Source organism: Schistocerca cancellata, chromosome 5 (assembly GCF_023864275.1).
Source record: "Schistocerca cancellata isolate TAMUIC-IGC-003103 chromosome 5, iqSchCanc2.1, whole genome shotgun sequence".
NCBI classification, from domain to species: Eukaryota; Metazoa; Arthropoda; class Insecta; order Orthoptera; family Acrididae; genus Schistocerca; species Schistocerca cancellata.
This window is the reverse complement of record NC_064630.1, coordinates 627,241,909-627,260,687: the sequence shown is the minus strand read 5'-3', so window position 1 is coordinate 627,260,687 and position 18,779 is coordinate 627,241,909. Positions and strand designations below refer to the sequence as shown.

The 18,779-nt window shown below is 40.6% G+C and overlaps 1 protein-coding gene across 5 annotated transcripts in view; it reads left to right on the top strand.

Annotated features, from left to right (window-relative positions):
• Positions 1 to 642: 642 nt before the first annotated feature.
• The window catches only part of LOC126188873 (gamma-aminobutyric acid receptor subunit beta), a 621,229-nt gene continuing 603,092 nt past the window's right edge, over positions 643 to 18,779 (top strand). For all 5 annotated transcript variants that reach the window (XM_049930533.1, XM_049930535.1, XM_049930536.1 and 2 more), the window contains exon 1: positions 643 to 854. In XM_049930533.1, the coding sequence (XP_049786490.1) occupies positions 784 to 854 (71 nt within the window). In that variant the 5' untranslated portion in view covers positions 643 to 783. The remainder of the gene's footprint in view (positions 855 to 18,779) is intronic.

Genomic DNA, 18,779 nt, shown 5'->3' with positions numbered 1-18,779 from the left:
TGTCAGTTCCAGTATAATATATTTGTCCTATGAATACCCGTCTATCATCTGCATTTCTTCTTGGTATAGTAATTTAATGTCCAGTCGTGTATTAGCAATTTTAATGGCACAGGGAATATATATATATTCGCTGTAGAGTGACAAGCGTTTCGTAAGTCCTCTTAAGACAGATGATCATACCAAACTTGTTCTGTATGACATGATTTACGATTGATGCGAATGGAAGGAGCTATTGTTTGGAACAAATCAAAGATTTAACGCACATTGTAAAAAAAGCGGTTCGTTAAAGTCTCCAAGACCGAGCCAGGGATGATAACGATTGCAGACTGCAGCATAAGTAGAACATTGGGGTCATTACACTGTTCGGCGAGCGTATTGCGTAGTTTGGAGTGTAGTGTGCTGCGTGCAGGTAAGACGAGAAGCGGCAGCGGCGGGCCAGCTGTTGTGCAGTGGCCCCGCCTCGGGGGCAGGGTGCCGGGACACGCCCCGGGCGATGGGGGCGGGCGGGGGTGGCCGAGACGGAGGCGGCGCCGGCGCCCCAGCGGCCCGGCGTGCGCGCGCCGGGATCAATACGCGAGGGCAGGCGGGGGCCCGCCGTGCCGCCACTAGCGGGACAGGGGCAGCGACGGCCGGAGCTGGCGGTGCTCTGCTGCGGTGGCTGCTGCTGCTGGCTGCTGGCTGCGGGCTGCGGCTGCTGGGCGGCGGCGCGCCACGGCGGACGACGGGCGGCTCTCGCGATGGCCCGCACCCTGCGCAGCCTCTCCCTGCGCTCGGGCTGACACCATGGCGCGGCTGCTGCTGCCGCTGCTGCTGCTGCAGCTCGCCTGCCTCCTGCTCCCCGGCTCCAGAGCCGCGTGAGTACCGCCCGCTCCGGCTCTCTCGCTGCTTCTGGCGCTCTGTTTTTCAGAACTCCGACCCCGTCCGGGATTATTTACTGGTGCGACGAGAAACGACATCTGTCGCTTACGCCGTCCTCGGTCCCTTCGCCGTGATCGTGATCCAGTGCGTTTCCTTATGCTAAAGGACTGTTTGCGGTTGGGGAAGTGTGATAGAGCGCTGTCGGTCTCCTGGCAGGGTCGCCAGTTTGGTGCGCTACTCTCGGCGTCCCAGCAGAGAGCCGCGCCTAGAGCTCGCACCGCAGAGCCCAGAACACACTACTGCAGCCCCTCCCACCAGCCACACCCAGCGCCCCCTGCTGTGCTCTTCCCCCCTTCTTCCCAAATTATCTTTCTAGCGTGTGTTATATCTGTAACCACTCGCTACCCAACTATTTAAATTTGCTTTCGTTCCTCACAAATGTGACCCAGTTACAGTCACTAGAGCACCAATAAATTTCTGTGGTTAGCCCTCTCATTGGATGGATCTATTTTCATACTGAACTGTTTATAACGTATTATTGATTTGTAATGACAGTCATTACAGTAGATGTTGAATTTACTTCTGTAACAAAATACTGTCTTATCTTTGTAGTGGACTGTAAAACACCTTTGGAGTGCGTCCAGACCGCTAAGTATATTTCTCCAAAATCTTTTCACTGAACAAGGAATATACAGTTATTTTCAATAAAATAATAGTTAACAAGCGTCAATACTGTATACGCAAGACACAAAATTCAGACAGAAACAAATGTCAAGATGACACATAATTTCAAAATCCTCATTGTAGTTAAACGAGATGTACACATCGATTAACGAACGAAATCCATAAACAATGAACTTTTTATGAAATAAGCTATTTGATACTTGCAAAATTTGATATTACCACCTTGAGCTGCTCGTGAAATATTTTATTTACACAACCAGTTTCAGTCACCTGTTCATAACCAGGTACATAAAACTATTCATTTTTACAGACTGACGACGTAATTTATTTATTATATGATAATAGCATATATTATATGATAATAGCATATAATACATGTTTTATCACATAACGTTAACGATTTTATATTTTGCCTAACATTTTGCAGTGAATACTTTTATAAACGTGATGATGGTCAGTGACTGAAGGTGATTGTTTAAATAAAGCATTTTACAAACAGCTCAAGGTGGTAATCTGTCATTTTTCAAATACATAGGCCAATCAGAAGTGTTAAGTATGCTAGCAAAATTACATCAGGTATGAGAATAATTCAAAGAGTTCAAGAAATGATGACCAGACAACTAACGGATCTTTATTTACAAGGTTAAAGTACAATCCTATTGTTTTGCCCTGCAGACATCAGAACCAAAATCACATGTATTATTATTGCAGGTCAGGGCATAGTCGCAGAGGTCCAATAGCTTACCTCTGTTGAGATAGCATATGGGTGGAGACTGTACCCTGCTACTAGTGAAAGACTTTCAGTACCAGCAACCACTTTCTACGTATGACGTAGTTGTTACAAGTTAGCGTCAGAAAAAAAGAGACGGAGAAGGTATTATAGAATCTGTGCAGTGCTCATATACATTAAACGTACAGCGGCAAGTTGCACTGGATCCTCATTTCGCTTTATGTTTAAACCATGTTTACAGGGATCCGAAGTATCTTACTAAAATTAAATTGGTCATTTTATATATCACACAAGTACCCACATACCGCTTGTAAACAACGCCAAACCAGTTCGAATATATTACGAACAAGACTTCAACAACTGTCATGTCTCAATACAACTGGTTTAAAAATGTGTTCTTTCAATTTGTACAGTGGTGGTGTGTTGACACCACGTTGCAAGTAAAACGCCGCTAATGCCTCAACACGAAGCAATTAAAGCTTGAATGTAAATCCGAAAAAGTGTGCTCCCTTCGTTGAATCTATGTCCGAAGACTGCTGATTCAACGATTTTTTTAGTGGCGCATCTTATTTACAACAATGAATATTATAGATTCAATCTGCAGGTTTTTGATGTATGCTCGAATTAGTAGGCATTGAGAGTCCAGAAACACATACCCAGACACCAAACAAATCGTTGTATAGGATGTCTTCCTCCACATCACCTCACATTCTCAGTTCTCCCTCCTCCCCTCCCCCTCCCACCCTACCTCCGCTAGTCACCTCTTTCCCTTGTGCCCCCGCAAGATTATGCTGAGAACAGGTGCAGAAAAATATCTCTTTCTGTGAAAATTAAATTAAATTAATTCTTAAAGCACTTATTCACAGGAGAATGCATTTGAAAGCATGAACGAAACATAAAATAAATAATTAAGGGTATTTACTGAGCTGAGTAATTATGTCAGGCTAACTTTATTCAAGACTCAGTCTCAGAGCATCTCAAGACTTTGTTCCTAAGTGTAAGCACAGCATTAAACACGGTCTTAACCTGAATTGCAGCTCGGGCCTCAGCATCAGGCACACGACTCTGACTTGGCGCGGCGCCGAAACTGGAGCAAATGCGCCAACAGACACTGCTGTGATGGGGCAGATAGTGGTGTGAGGTTGCTGCACCACGTTTCTATTATTGTCTTACCTATTTCAGCCACCTGCCTGTATCAGTTGTTCTCTTGATAATGATTCACTTCGCAGCGTTCAGTTTCCGACAGGGCACGACGTCAGGCTAAACAGTTTCCAGCATATCATATTTTGATAAGACGACCCTACTAGGTGTCCTATAACTTTGGTAACGGAAACAAAATTTCTTAAAGTCAGAAACTAAAGCTCCACGACAATATTTTGTTAATAATATGTGGCTCTTGGTATTGCTGTGCCATATCTTTATTTCACTTACAGATTATTCTATAGAAATTTATGTATTGTTTTGGAACCATTATTTTTGTGTCACTGCCGGTAAGGGATCCTCGGAACGCAATACAGGCAGTAGCATGATGTTATTATGACCCAGTTTTTCACCAACGTTAAGTACTTTATTTGCCAGCGTACTGTAATATGTACGGCTTGGCAAGAGTCTTCAATATCACTTTCTTTATTCCATTCAGATTGTTATGTTTTCAACTTTGTTTCTATGCTATTAACGTGACCAACAAAATTCGGGCGTTCTGAATGATTTGTTTCTTCCTTAATTTCAGTGTAAATACTACGTTTTTTTAAAATGTTTTAACGGTAGCACATGTCAATATGAATGCGAAATAATCGTTGTAGAAGCATTTCTTGTTGCATTGGCAAATATATACTAACAGTCTGAAGGTATCCCAAAATTTTTAAAGATATTAACAGCGCAAACATTTAAAAAATTTCATTTTTATAGCGACGTTCAGCATTTGCAACAAATTGACAGTCACTCCACTGTATATACAAAACGGTATAACGTTCGGGCAGTTCTGAAGAACAAAGCAAAGGTGCAATCTATTTCAAACACTAGTAATGTCAGTCTCACATTTTTATGTTACAGCACCGAGGTATTCCTAATTTTATAATCACTTTAAAATATTGCTGCCACATTGGAACCCACTTATTATCTTCTGCAAACAACGCACGCTGCTTGGGAGCGTTCCCCTCAATATTGATGTTTTCCATTTAGCGTCCAGTTCATAGTCTCTGTGTATCTGAAGCTTTGTTAGTGAAGGAAAAACGACACGGCTCTCTAACTTCAGCAACGTGTAGTTACTGTCCACATGATGGGATCCCAGGTTAGCTCTTTGCAACTGGAGCATGAAAAAATTTCAGCACAAGTTACCGGAATAACATCCACGTCAGCATTTGCATACGTATTGAATGTTCAACATGATAATGAACAAAGCCACATACACGTTGTTAGAATAACAAACACATTTGCTGAAGATATACATCGTGTGTTTGTTCATCGTGTGTTGTTTGGCAAAATTCATTCACTTGAATGCATGATGACTTTATCGAAGACTGATGTCGTATTGGACATTGAAGTAAACATTTTTGTTCAAATGTTACAAACGTAAATCAGTACCTTTGTATTCCATGTTTCTGTTCGAAAAACACATTACTGCATATCCTGAACACTCACACTAAATGATCGTAGAGTTTTGGGCAATCTAATAATGATACAAAGATCCCATTTCCATCTGACGCAACGAGTCACCCACTATTTCGTTCCGTCCAGTGCCTAACGGTTTTCCATTTGAAAGTATCGATAAACCCGATTGATGGTCCTGGTCAATCCACAATATTTGAACAGTTTGAATCACAAAGCTCCCAGATTGAGCCACTATCAAACCTTCGATGAGCAAGTCATCAGCCTTCATAGATCGTAAACGTGCTACATTTTTCACTCATTTACCAGCACAACAAAACTCTTTGATGTCAACATACCAGTGCACAAGCATTTTTATGCTTGAACATTTCTATCGACGGTACTGGATGTTTTGATAGACTATGTCAACAAATGATTTCACTTCTCATGCAAACAGTTTCACATATGGTACGAAAGGCTGTAATTGCGGAAATGGAACACAACACTCATTTTCCATTGTTTTCTTTCGGTTTGAGTCCCACCTAAATTATAACACTTTCGCTTTTTACCTTTTTTTTACTTTAGGGCTTTATAGTGTCCACAAGGAAATTAAAGAACAGTCAATTGGCGAAAGTTTTGTCGTTTAGAGATATGACTTTCAGTTATCATTTTTAAAAGATTTTTAAAATAAAGGCAAATTCGAATCTTTTTATTTTTCGAAAGGAACACCATGTAGAATTTTTTCTCTCCCACTCATGTGTTATATATAGGTTAACAGACTGTGGTTCATTACGTGTAGATGTACACTCAACATCAGCACACCCTATAGCAATACACAGACGGAAGCAGAGATTGACGTATCTTTCTGCATTTTTGTTTTGTTATTCAAAAGGAAAACCATGTTGACATTTTTTTACCTCCCGTCCACGTGTTATACATAATTTCACGGACTGTTTTTTTAATTATGTCTAGCTGTACAGTCAGTATTACTATATTGTATAGCAACACACAGTCGGAAGCAGGAGTTGATATATTTTGCCACATTTTTGTTTTTACTGTTCAAATGGTTCAAATGGCTCTGAGCACAATGGGACTTAACATCTTTGGTCATCAGTCCCCTATAACTTAGAACTACTTAAACCTAACTGACCTAAGGACATCACACACATCCATGCCCGAGGCAGGATTCGAACCTGCGACAGTAGCAGTCGCGCGGTTCTGGACTGAGCGCCTAGAACCGCGAGACCACCGCGGCCGGCTTTTACTGTTCATCATTTCTCAGTGAATATTTTCTCTACATTATGCTATAGTTTTGACATTTTCTAACCAATCTGTCCTCTCACGATTACCTTGAAACTTATTGCTTATAAATGTTTGGAATGTCACCAAATAACATTGTCATATTTGCTTTCATGCGTTCCACATGGAGTATAATGAGATATCGAGTAACGGTATATACGACATCTACAGTTTCCCTTTCAAACTTGAGGATGAGTCCTTCAAAAAAACTAATGCAGAACGGTCCGAAAGGTACTCCAGTGTAGTCAATACGTTCATCCCTTAATATCACCAAGGACAATATGATCATAGTGACTTGCAGAATATTCCATATTCGAGACATTTCAAAACCATACGTTATGGCAATAACAATACTCTGTGGTATTACGTCAGTAATGTACCTTCGGATGGTACCGATTTTGAAGCTTATTCTTCATTATTATGTCCAGTTATACTTCATCTGGTAAAACTTCAAAACTATTTATGGCAAACTGAAATCATGTTGAACAATAAAGTGAATTGGTAGTACAACACGTTCAATAATGGGAGAAACCGATGGAGTGAAATATCTTTCCCAGGTACAGAAAAAGATAGCCGAGGCAACGTAGAATAACCCACGCTGAATCGGCCCCTTCGTTTGTCGCTCAGTAAGCGTTGTGTTCAGCTACGATTTTGCGATGGCCTCTTCCCTATTCACTATGTGACATCGGTGAGCGAGAGCCGTCATGTTACTGCTGTTCTTTCTCACACGATTTCAAGATCTGCTTCCATCTCATCCGCTGGCTAAATATCAGAAAAGACTACAAATTCGTCCTTCATTGACACGGGATGCAAAGTACCGATGATTTCTCCACAGGCTCAGCACAAGAAGTATTAGCAACGAAGATAAAAGAAAATAATTTATTTTGTACATCTCGGAACAAACGGCGCAAATACTGATCGCAGACAGTATTACTCGTACGTTGAGAATATTCATTTTAGATTATATTTTAAGTAACAAAAGTTGTATAATGTGGGTAAATAATTATTTAGAAGTCCATTGGCAGCGTCGATCGTCTCATCCAGCTATTCCATAATAAATCAAAGGCAACATGACATGCTGAGACGCTACTGGAGATCTAATTCAGCACCTTAGAAACTCTTTATTGCATTCACATATTAAATGACCTTTAAAATTATAGTATATTTCCCAAACCACTGAATTACAAGGTATTTCCACAGATTTGTTGTAATTAATATCGGCCGTATCTGTCGTGTTTCAGGCCACGGTATAGTAATTACTGCACTAGATGTGCATCGCGACATATAACAAAGAAAGACCAAGTGAGCACAGAGGTATATGGCTTCCGCAGTTTACCATAGACACCGACCCAAAAAGTATTTGGTGTCCCTACAACTTGAAAGCCTCCTACTTATGTTGAGATTTGAATAAGTAGCTGGCATAACTTCAGTGTTAATGACCTGAAAATACTACCCTTCTTATACAAAAGTTTGACCCATGATTTTCACTGGGAAGTGATAAAGGGAAACCTGAAAATATGTTTCAGTAGTCAAAAATTACGACCAATATGCCAAAACATGTTAACCCAACCTGAAAGTGTACTGCATCCTCTCTTATAGAAAAAATTCGTGCAGCGGAGGTGTAGACTTCATGCTGCATACTCTGACACTCTCAGTATATTCAGAATCAGCAGGTATCTTCAGGTTCGCAGTAGCTCAGACCTACATTACTCTTGCTGTAGCAAGCATCCAAAGAAATGAATATATCATATGCCGATGGCAGATTGTCTGAATAAAGATTCCACTGAAAGTAGAACGTATTCAGTAAAGTGTGTGTTCGTCAACTATGAATTTAGACAAAGAATAAGTAACTACAAAACACGATACTGTAGGTGGTTGCGGGATAAAAAAATGTATGTGAATTTGAAGTAGCCTTTGGTTATTATTCATAAAACAAGCACTAGACTTTTGTTACATGGTTACATATGTCCTCCAAAGGACCAAGTGAAGTACAATACCACAAATAATCAAAAACAAAAGAAAAAGAACCCCATATAATCTCATATCCCTGTAGCAACTCTAAAAAAATGAGAGAGTAACATAAGGCACGACCTATATTCGCTGATGAGTTAATAAAAGACGCTACTGGATCCTTGAACATGGAAAAATATCTCTCTATCTGAATAGCAAATGTAACGTTGTTCACAAAGAAAGTGCATCTCATCTGTAGAGCTAATATAAACTAAACGTAATATTACGCGAATGCAGACAACTGGTTCACGATAAAGTCAAGTACTTTATAGCTTAGAAATGGCCACTACTGTAAAACACAAGGCAAAGGCGTCCGATCTTAGCATGAAAGTTGCGAGCAGGGTCCACACGACTAGCTCCAGCTGTCAGCGGAAGAAGAACGGAGAATGCTTTGTCTCTCTGTTCACATGAGCAAGCTAACTCAAATCTGAACCGACCAGTTACCTGGCTGGTCAGGCTAACTCCACCTTAAAGTGTATTATTCAGATGTGTTCTCACTATGCACTCAAAGTTGTGTGACTTCCCTAGCAGACGATAACAGTGCAAAGGTAGTCTTTCCACCTAGCCAGTGACATAGTGATAAATGACATGACAGGCGTTCTCTAACATAAGGCTTTCAAACTTCGTCGTTTTACACGTTACTTCTCTGCGAAGTCCAGTCACGCCCCAGCAGAGTGAGGTTGAGGAAGGCTATCAAGTTTTCAGATAGACTGAACGAAACCTCTGACTTTCACACTGTGATCATCCTGTTTCTTGACTTCAGATAACCACAAAATGCAGTAAGCAACCATCACGTGATGTGACAGCTAGCGGACTCGTGAGCTTTGAACATATCTAAGCTCCTGACATGACAGTAAGCTCTCAGAAATTTGGCTTATATTCGAAAACAGGGGCAGATGTGAATAGTTTCATGTGGACCTCTCCCATTGTCTTTTCCAGACGTGCTGCTGTTCACTTTTCAACAACTTGCAAGTAATTGAGCATTGTATGTATATCCGCTCCTCCTAAGCAAAAACGAACTTCACTGGAATCTTCACATGCTGGTTTCATTCTAACTGTGTTTCACTTTGTAATCTGATCTATTGCCATTAATTTTGTTTGTATCTCCCTGATTGATAACCATATACCTATGTTCAAATACTTCAAGAAGTCTTGAGCATATATGTAACAGCAAATATGCCCTAAAAAGCTGGGAAGCTCTGATTCAGACTTTGTCTCTTCCTTTTGTGAATCCTATTTATTAAGGATTCCAGACAGTGTAGTCGTAATACTTAGTCGGGAAGAAGCATTGCAAGTGGCCTCAGTGATAGTTAGTTAGTTAGTTACATGTTCCATAGATCGTTTGAACGATTCTTCTACCGAAATGATGTGAAACGAGTCATTTCACAGGATATGCATATATGATTAGTATTAAAATCAATGGACTTCTTAGTATTTTAGTCCTACTCATGTAACTACACTTAACAAAAAGGTGATTTTTTTTTTTTTACTGGCTGCTAGTTTTTATGTACAAATCTGTCAGGGAAATAGAAGAAGGAGTCGTTCAGGAAAAATGATTTTAAGTTAGATTTTCAACTTGCTTTGCTGCCTGTCAGATATCGTATGCTATTAGCCAAATGATCAAAGATATTTGTTGCTGCATACTGCGCTCCTTTCTGAACCGCCGACAGCTTTGATGATGCGTAATAAAGATAATATTTCCATCTAGTGTTGTGTGTATGGACAGCATTGTTCTTTCGAAATTTTGATGGATTATTTATGATTAACACTGATGAGTAGCATTTTCAGTAACCAGTCGTCTGCGTTTCTAGCGGTTAGTTACATCGCCCCTCTAACTTACGTCGCCACAGACGATGCTTGTAGATATTTAATTATTATACTTAAGTACAATAGTTAATTGCAGTTCATGAAATTAAGCAGACTACGATTTCTCCAGTTGTGTGTGTGTGTGTGTGTGTGTGTGTGAGAGAGAGAGAGAGAGAGAGAGAGTGTGTGTGTGTGTGTGTGTGTGTTTGGTGCAAAGCGTATGTCCTGTAGTCTTGTTTAATGTCATAACAAGTAAATACATCCTAACACAGCGGCCAATGTAAGATAAGACAACAGAGGCATATGTAGACGCATTCACCTGCCCGCTAACATTGCTTAATGCCTGAGCCCTCATCCAGTCACACGACACGTTTCCGTACGCCTATAATCAAGAATAAATTACTGTTTGCTTGCTATTCGCTACACTTTCAAATAGGGTACAATGGCCATCTCGTTATTCAAGACTTTAACACCTTTCTGAAACTATAGTCACTAATCTCTATAAGTACCATTTTTGCAGAGATATGAGGGAAACAAGCACTGTGTTGAAAAGATTTATTGTGAAATATTTTTCTACGAAGGTATCCATACTTTAATATTTACTTTTCCATTTTACTGTGGGCAGCCTTATAGTCAACCAGTACAAAGATGCTGATCTCAACCCTCTAATGAGTTGAAATTGAGCCAGTACTTACTATTTTTTCACTTTTTTGTCTATAGTACTTTGCTGTAGACTAAACGAACATTTCTCGTTTTGCTGTTAATCGTTTAGGACTTATTCACATTCTCTTTCTTGAATGACCATCCCACACATGTTCATTTATATGTTATCCGAAATTTCACTATGAATCCATCACGCTTCTAAAAGAAATTTTCAAATCAATTTCTTGTAAATTTTGTGACTAGAGGTTTTCTTTGCTTTCTTCCAACCAGAGCAGACAGAGATGCTCCAAAAACTCTCCATCATCTTACGAGACACATTAAAACTGTGTGCGTCGTTGTGGCTCGAACCTAAAACCTCGCTTTCGCGGGCTGTGCGCTACTAATCTCCCCTTCCGACTACAGCTATTGAAAGAGTCAATCTGGCACGAACTCCTAACATTTTCTTGTTCGGTTTTGTTGAACTGATGAGCTCGGAAGTTAGGTGCTACCACCCTTGTTACAATTGTCAGAGTCGAACTGGATGAGAATATATATTTTTAAATGCTTAAACTATAAACTCAATTAAGATCCCACTTACTCTCCGACTGCACTCCGACACAATGAAGACGACTGCGTACTGTTACCTACAGGTAGGTCAAAACGCAAACATCTCAGCACTGACAGCTAATATAATGAGGTCACATCTCTGAACAATTTCATCATACAGTATCTGTAAGGCACTGGATCATCCGGTCACTCTGATAGCTGAGGCATATGACGAATACAGCAAGTTATAATACGTGAACCACGTCACTGCTTACAGCGCCACGTTGTACGTTGCCTCGCGTGTGCGTATTTATCTTCCTAGAGCAGGGATTGGAAGCGTTTCCTCTGATGGAACACTTTCAGTGCTCTGGTACTTTGATGGAACACCTTGTTTATTTTGAAGGTTAGTAATAATTTTATAAAATGAGACAAACTTGTTTTATGCAGTGGTTACTTCACATTCAAATCATAACTAATGAAGCAGAAATCATAATATAGTTAAATAAAAAAATAATTAGTGTCGTAAAAATGTCGAGAGAAAAAACCGCCGTATTATTAACAGTTTTCGTGGTGCACTTACTCACTTCCCGCGGAACACCAGTGTTCCAAGGAACACTGTGTGGAAAGCCTGCTCTGGAGTCTGCACTGATTTCTAGTTTTTAAAAATCAATGCATGTGCTGCGTTTATTGCCATTTGACCTACATTTCCGACGTCTTTGTACTCCAGATTCTATACTTGTTGCTACTGTTTATGACACCCCGTAGTTTACCTAATTTGACCTATGGCATTTTTCTGTTCGTTTCGTACGCTAAAGCAAGAGAGAAACGTGTTACACAGTGGTTCATCCTGTGCTATTATTGTTACCTAAGAGCATACACGCACTCCATACGTCTTCTTCTACACGCATAATTCAAGCGTCGTCTAATCATACCAATTTGACAGCTCAATAAATACACTACTGGCCATTAAAATTACTACGCCACGAAAATGACGTGCTACAGACGGGAAATTTAACCGACAGGAAGAAGATGCTGTGATATGCAAATGATTAGCTTTTCAGAGCATTCGGACAAGGTTGACGCCGGTGGCGACACTTACAACGTGCTGACATGAGCAAAGTTTCCAACCGATTTCTCATACACAAACAGCAGTTGACAGGAGGAGAATTGCAGCAGTTGTAAGGAGGAGAATTGCGTACCATCACGTTTCCGACTTTGGTAAAGGTCGGATTGTAGCCTATCGCGATTGCGGTTCATCGTATCGCGACATTGCTGCTCGCTGCTCGCGTTGGTCGAGATCCAATGACTATTAGCAGAATATGGAATCGGTGGGTTCAGGAGGGTAATACGGAACACCGTACTGGGTCCCAACGGCCTCGTATCACTGGCAGTGGAGATAACAGGCATCTTATCCGCATGGCTGTAACGGATGGTGCAGCCACGTCTCGATCCCTGAGTCAACAGATGGGGACGTTTGCAAGACAACAACCGTGTGCACGAACAGTCCGACGTCGTTTGCAGCAGCATGGACTATCTGCTCGGAGACTAGGGCTGCGGTTACCCTTGACGCTGCATCACAGACAGAAGGGCCTGCGACGGTGTACTCAACGATGAACCTGGATGCACGAATGGCAAAACGTGTTTTTTCGGATGAATCCAGGTTCTGTTTACAGCATCATGATGGTCGCATCCGTGGAGACATCGTGGTAAACGCACATTGGAAGCGTGTATTCGTCATCGCCATACTGGCGTGTCACCCGGCGTGATGTTATGGGGTGCCATTGGTTACACGTCTCGGTCACCTCTTGTTCGCATTGACGGCACTTTGAACAGTGGACGTTACATTTCAGATGTGTTACGACCCGTGACTCTACCCTTCATTCGATCCCTGCAAAACCCTACATTTCATCAGGATAATGCACGACCGCATGTTGCAGGTCCTGTACGGGCCTTTCTGGATACAGAAAATGTTCGACTTTTGCCCTGGCCAGCACATTCTCCAGATCTCTCATGAATTGAAATCGTCTTGTCAATGGTGGCCGAGCAACTGGCTCGTCACAATATGCCAGTCACTACTCTTGATGAACTGTGGTATCGCGTTGAAGCTGCATGGGCAGCTGTACCTGTACACGCCATCCAAGCTGTGTTTGGCCCAATGCCCAGGCGTATCACGGCTGTTATTATCTATGCGCCCAAATTGCGTGAAAATATAATCACATGTCAGTTTTAGTATAATATATTTGTCCAATGAATGCCCGTTTATCATCTGCATTTCTTCTTGGTGTAGCAATTTTAATGGTCACTAGTGTGTATGCTGTCATAGCTTCTTAGTTCTATGGAAGTTCTTCAGGCAGGAGCTCAGTCAGTTACGCTATCGATAACGGTATGTGCTTTAAAGGTTTTCGTTCTCCTCGCTACCGCCAAACTCAGAAAGGAGGAAATAGTATTCACCTGACGAAGTCGATGGTGCAGACATGAGCAATACGCTGCAATAACTATCGGTAGGGCGTCCTACAGACGTCAGCTCTTCGGAGCGCCTATCATGATTGCACTTTGAATTTAGTTTCCAACTATATTGCATTTCTTCTGGAGTCGCTATATCTAGTAACCCTATATCCGACTTTGTTCGTTCAGTCATTGTATTTCAGGAAGATCTGGATCGAACAAGAGGGTACTCCTTCCTCTGGCAAAGTTCTATCATGTAGTACCTCGTACTGCACAGCTAAAATACCTACCAACCATTAATACACTACTTCAAAGTACTGTGACAATCTGCAGAGATTCATTGTATCTTGTTAGAGGCATCTTATTTCAGTTTTAGAGTTATAGTGTAAACGGCTTACGGCATGAAAGAAAGCCTCCAATCAAATAACAGTTTCTCACCGTCAAGTTGTAAGTGGTGGACAAGAAACAGGAAAGAAAGAAACTGATTGCAAGACTTACTTAGTAAGTGTTCACAAGACATTCAGTGTCACACTGTAAAATTTCCGTTGAATAGAATGATAAAACAAAGAAGACTGAAGAAAGCAAGAAAACACTTTTGTAACGTCTGCTGGTTGCTAAACAGTTTTTGACGCGTTAGAAATGATGTGTATAGAAAACTATCTGCGAAGGCTGGTCTTGGAATCGATGGAAAAATTAATAATAATTCTTTGCACGAGTACTCCATTATTATGTGCACAGTTTTACTCCGCGACCGTAATGCATCTACACAAAGAGTTATGTCACATCACATTTACTATTATTTTTTTGTTTACAAAGCAGCGTGACTGTTTGTTACCAGTCTCAAAGAATTCTTCAGCCCTTCCGATTTGTTATTCGTTCCGCTCTTCAGTAATTTAGTGAGCTGTAAATCAGAAACAAGTCTTAAGTTTGTGCAAATAGCTGAGAATGGTGACACTGACTCTATCCTTTCTGATTCGCAGTTCTTCTTTTATGCAACTCAAGGTCACTGATCTTGTGCCAGGATGTATGGCAGTTTCTCAAGCTGTTGGAGACTACGGCCTTGGTGACCGAAACGACCGCGGAACATCACCAAAAGTTTCCAATCTACTTTCTGTCACGAAAGCATTGGATCCAGTCATACACACGTTTTGTGTTCGCAGCGTTTGGTGAAAATGTACTTTCATCAGTGTGTCCGTTCCACGAAATTTATAACAAAACTTGGTTTTTATGCCTTCGTCCATTGCTCTACTGCATTGTTATATGCTTACATTCGAGTGAGCTTCCTGTAAACGACACAACAAGCGTACCTCGGCATGACTCTCCATACCCATAGGCTTCCATGAATTTTTAACACAACCCACCATGTTTTTGATACTGATTCCTTGACAAATTTTGTACACGTACAAGAGGACCAGGAATGAACAGGTAAGGTTGGAGTGAAACAGGACCTTTGACCCAGCGTCCAGTATGTGGAACTGTAAATAGCCGCTGGATAGTAAAGAACTGTAACACAATAAAAATTGTACACTGAAAAAAAAATTTGGAGCTGCTTCAGAAAAAGTTTTCAAATGTTTTCCGATAATTCTGTAAAAATGTAGTCTCAGTTCATTCCAGATACCAAATAAATTAATGTTGGCATTTGTATAAATTTATTTATATTTAGTAAGTATCCCTTTTAATAAATGTATCCAATACTGACATATCCATGACTCCTTTATAATAAATATGTGAATATTTGACATATCCATGTGCTCCTTAAATATTCTGCAATGTGCGACGATGGTACGCAAAGCGAGCTACGCATTTGTAATGTAGCTCATCGTATAAGTTTATTTGTTTTTTATAGTATTCATACAGGTGCTGGCTTTCCTTCACTGGACAACACCGACCAAAGACAAAGGGTTTTTAATTACTTTTTATTAGACGGAGGGTTAGGATGATCGCTTTTTCAATATATCCAAATCGAGCAGTTGTCTTCTATTATGTATAGTTTTGTCAAAAGGCAAGTTCGTTAGAAACCAGACAATTATCAAACATATGTACTGGATTGAAAAGAAATTGATAATTCAATAAAATCTTTTATCAGATTGAAGAGATAAACATCCTTTTATAACACAGAAATTTTCGTGGAGTTGTAGATAACCTTAATGTAGAAGTTCATGAAACAGTCTATGTAACTGAACATTTCCTGCATGTTCAATACAACAGAAATAGCGTGTACGTCCTTGAATCATTCCAAAGCTACACTCTCGCACACTGTCATTTTTTATTCAAACTTTGAATACAACGTCGTTTTTCAGGACCAACAAACAACTCCTTTAAGTTTCTAGTAGTTAAGAAAACACCTCTCAGAGATGTTCTCTACATCAATGTAACAGAAAATATAAAGTCTTGAGCAATTGCTTCACGATGCTCTTGGCGCATTAGATTTGTTTTCAATCTTGATCTTTCGACCACTTCATCCGCCTTCGAAATATTGAGGCTGGATACAAATCTAAACCAAAAAGACCATCTATTCACGAAAGTCGCCGCGGAAAAGTACGTTATCAAAATATAAATTCTTGTTTTTGTTTTCTGAGATCTCTTATACATAACAGACATATGTGGTGGTCACGATTTATCCTAATCATGAAGTTTATTTTCAAAATATGACAGGTATACTTTGTTTCCGCGTAGCTCACTTAAGGGTTTCAACGCAAATATCTCTGGAACAAGAATACATATTGAAAAACGACTTTCACTGGTACGAGTGTAAGGCAAGAGCTCATAAAAGTAAACACTACGAGAAATTATAAAATGTAAACAAATGTAAGTTTCAACACAAACTTAGGTTTTTTTTTTAAATGTACACCCCGTAGTATATCTTACGCAACAGATATCAATATTTGTGACAGGAAACCTTATTGTTACTTTCTGTCTTTGGAAGTAAGACTACGTATGTGAGTCACATAGCGATAATGAGCAACGTCGGGTCACGCTTGCATGTCGACAGATGCGAGCGTCTGCTTAGATAAAATGATGTATTAGGTATAAGTGCAGATATTTTGTAGCTAGTACCTTAATATTTACACACATCAGTGTGTTTATTGTTTTTTCTCTGCATAGAACAACATTCTTGTAAAACGTCACAAACTTACAAATCACGACTTGCTGTTTTCTGAATGGCCCGGTGCACCACTAAGTGGACGACGCCTGTCAATAGAAACTAACCGTTTTGTGTCCTTGTGTCCATACTTCAACACCTGTGTCTTCTGCCCAGGAGAAAATAAGCACTAACAGCTTCCTCTTGCGACTGGGATTTGGAGGTATTAGCTAAAATAAAAACATACTACTCATAATAATTATAATTATTAGTCTGCATATGAAGTAAATACTGAGTCACCAATTAAAATATCTGCACTTTACACAGGGTACTTATACGCTAAACAATAACTGAAATGTGCACTTTTTATATGTATATTGCATGCTGATGTGTGTGTCTTTGGTTATCACATTAGGATCCGTGACAATAACCACCACGAGACTAAGCCACTTCCGTCAAAATGTTAGATCGTTGTTGGTGTGTGTAACCGATAAAGTAAAGAATATTTGCACGTCAGGCTCCTCCAACAACGTTTTGTATGCTCGTCTGGTAGGGGATACGTCAAACACTTAGCGAAGCTCTCTCTGAGTCCATGCGATGATGTTTATAGCCGCTGATCCATCACAAGGATACCTCACACAACAATGATGTCTCAAATGAGAGACACAGCATTCTGTAGTCCTCACCGACTGTATACCGTCGTGCCCTTCACCTGTGCAATAAAGGTCAGTCAGCAGGTGTTACAGTTTCCGCGATCCTTTTTGTAAAGTGGCGGCCGCAGTGGTCGAGCTGCGCAACCCTGCGATGTAGGCAACCGCGTGGCACAAGCGGCGAGCAGAACGCGGCGTCGCAAGGGCCAGCCAGCTAGCCGAGCCGTAATGAGGGCAGCCGTGGCGAGGCGGCGGCAGCGGCATACCGGCGCCTCATTAGCCAGCGGATAATGAAGGCGGGCCCCGCGCCCCGCGATACGCTAATGGCCGCCACCTCTCCAGCCGGCCGCATCACTCTGCCGCTCCCGGCGATAGCTGATCTGAATTTCAATGTGATACCACTTCCTATCAGAGAAATCGCGCCCGCTCCAACTTGGTTATTCCACTTCAACTCGCACCTTCTACCCGCCGCCTTATCGACTCCTTCGGAGATAATTCGTGATCAGAAGGAAGGACTAACCCACCGCGCAGCTGGTATGCGTTTCGTGGAGGGAACTGTTTTGGCTGCCTTCCTTTACGAGACTGTTTCCATCGTCTGTAACAGCACATTAACGAAGTAACTTTTCGGTACCGGATATCGGCGGCAAAAACAAAACTCTCACAACTGAAACTACCAGTAAATTCTTATTCTTAAAACTGTCTGTAAAAGAGACAACATTTTTAAGTGTATCATATCGCGAATACAGCTTTCCTATTTACTCGAACTCCACAAAAGATACTGAGAAGGAGGATACATAAATGAGCGGTGAAAATATTTAGTGAGTCGCACTTAAATAATTCAGTCAATAGTTCGCTGAAATCTAAACTTCCGTCTTCGTGTTTGAGTCCAGCGTACGGTTTTACTGTCACACAAATGTTCTTAGTTGAGATAAAAATTTGTCTTGGTACATTCACTAGTGCTACCGATAAGGCATTGAAAACATTCCTGCAGCCAGTACTTTTTTCACAGTATAAGGAACTGGAAAATATGTTTTTCAGGAGCAAACGTTTTGCTATTATGTCCTATACTGAAACCGACACTAGTAATTGACGCAGCTTTCATCTGACGTAATCATTTGTTATTCTAGGTAACATTCTACAAATGCTCATTGACGACAAACAAAGACAGCATTTTCATTCATTTCTCTGTTACTGACAAACGTGCTAGCTTCTAGCTTCTGTTGCAAGTAGAAGAAGAAATAATAAAGTAACGGAAATGAAAGTAAAGGTAAAAAAAACAATTGAATATTTATAATAAAATTTTTCCTAAAAGTATTCTCACTTGTAAAGTATTATGTCAGGGACACAAAAGTTTATTGCTGTCACTAAGAAGTGACCAATATAGAGAGCCGAAGTAAATCGGGAAGAAAGTAAATGTAAAATGACAGTTGAATATTTACAA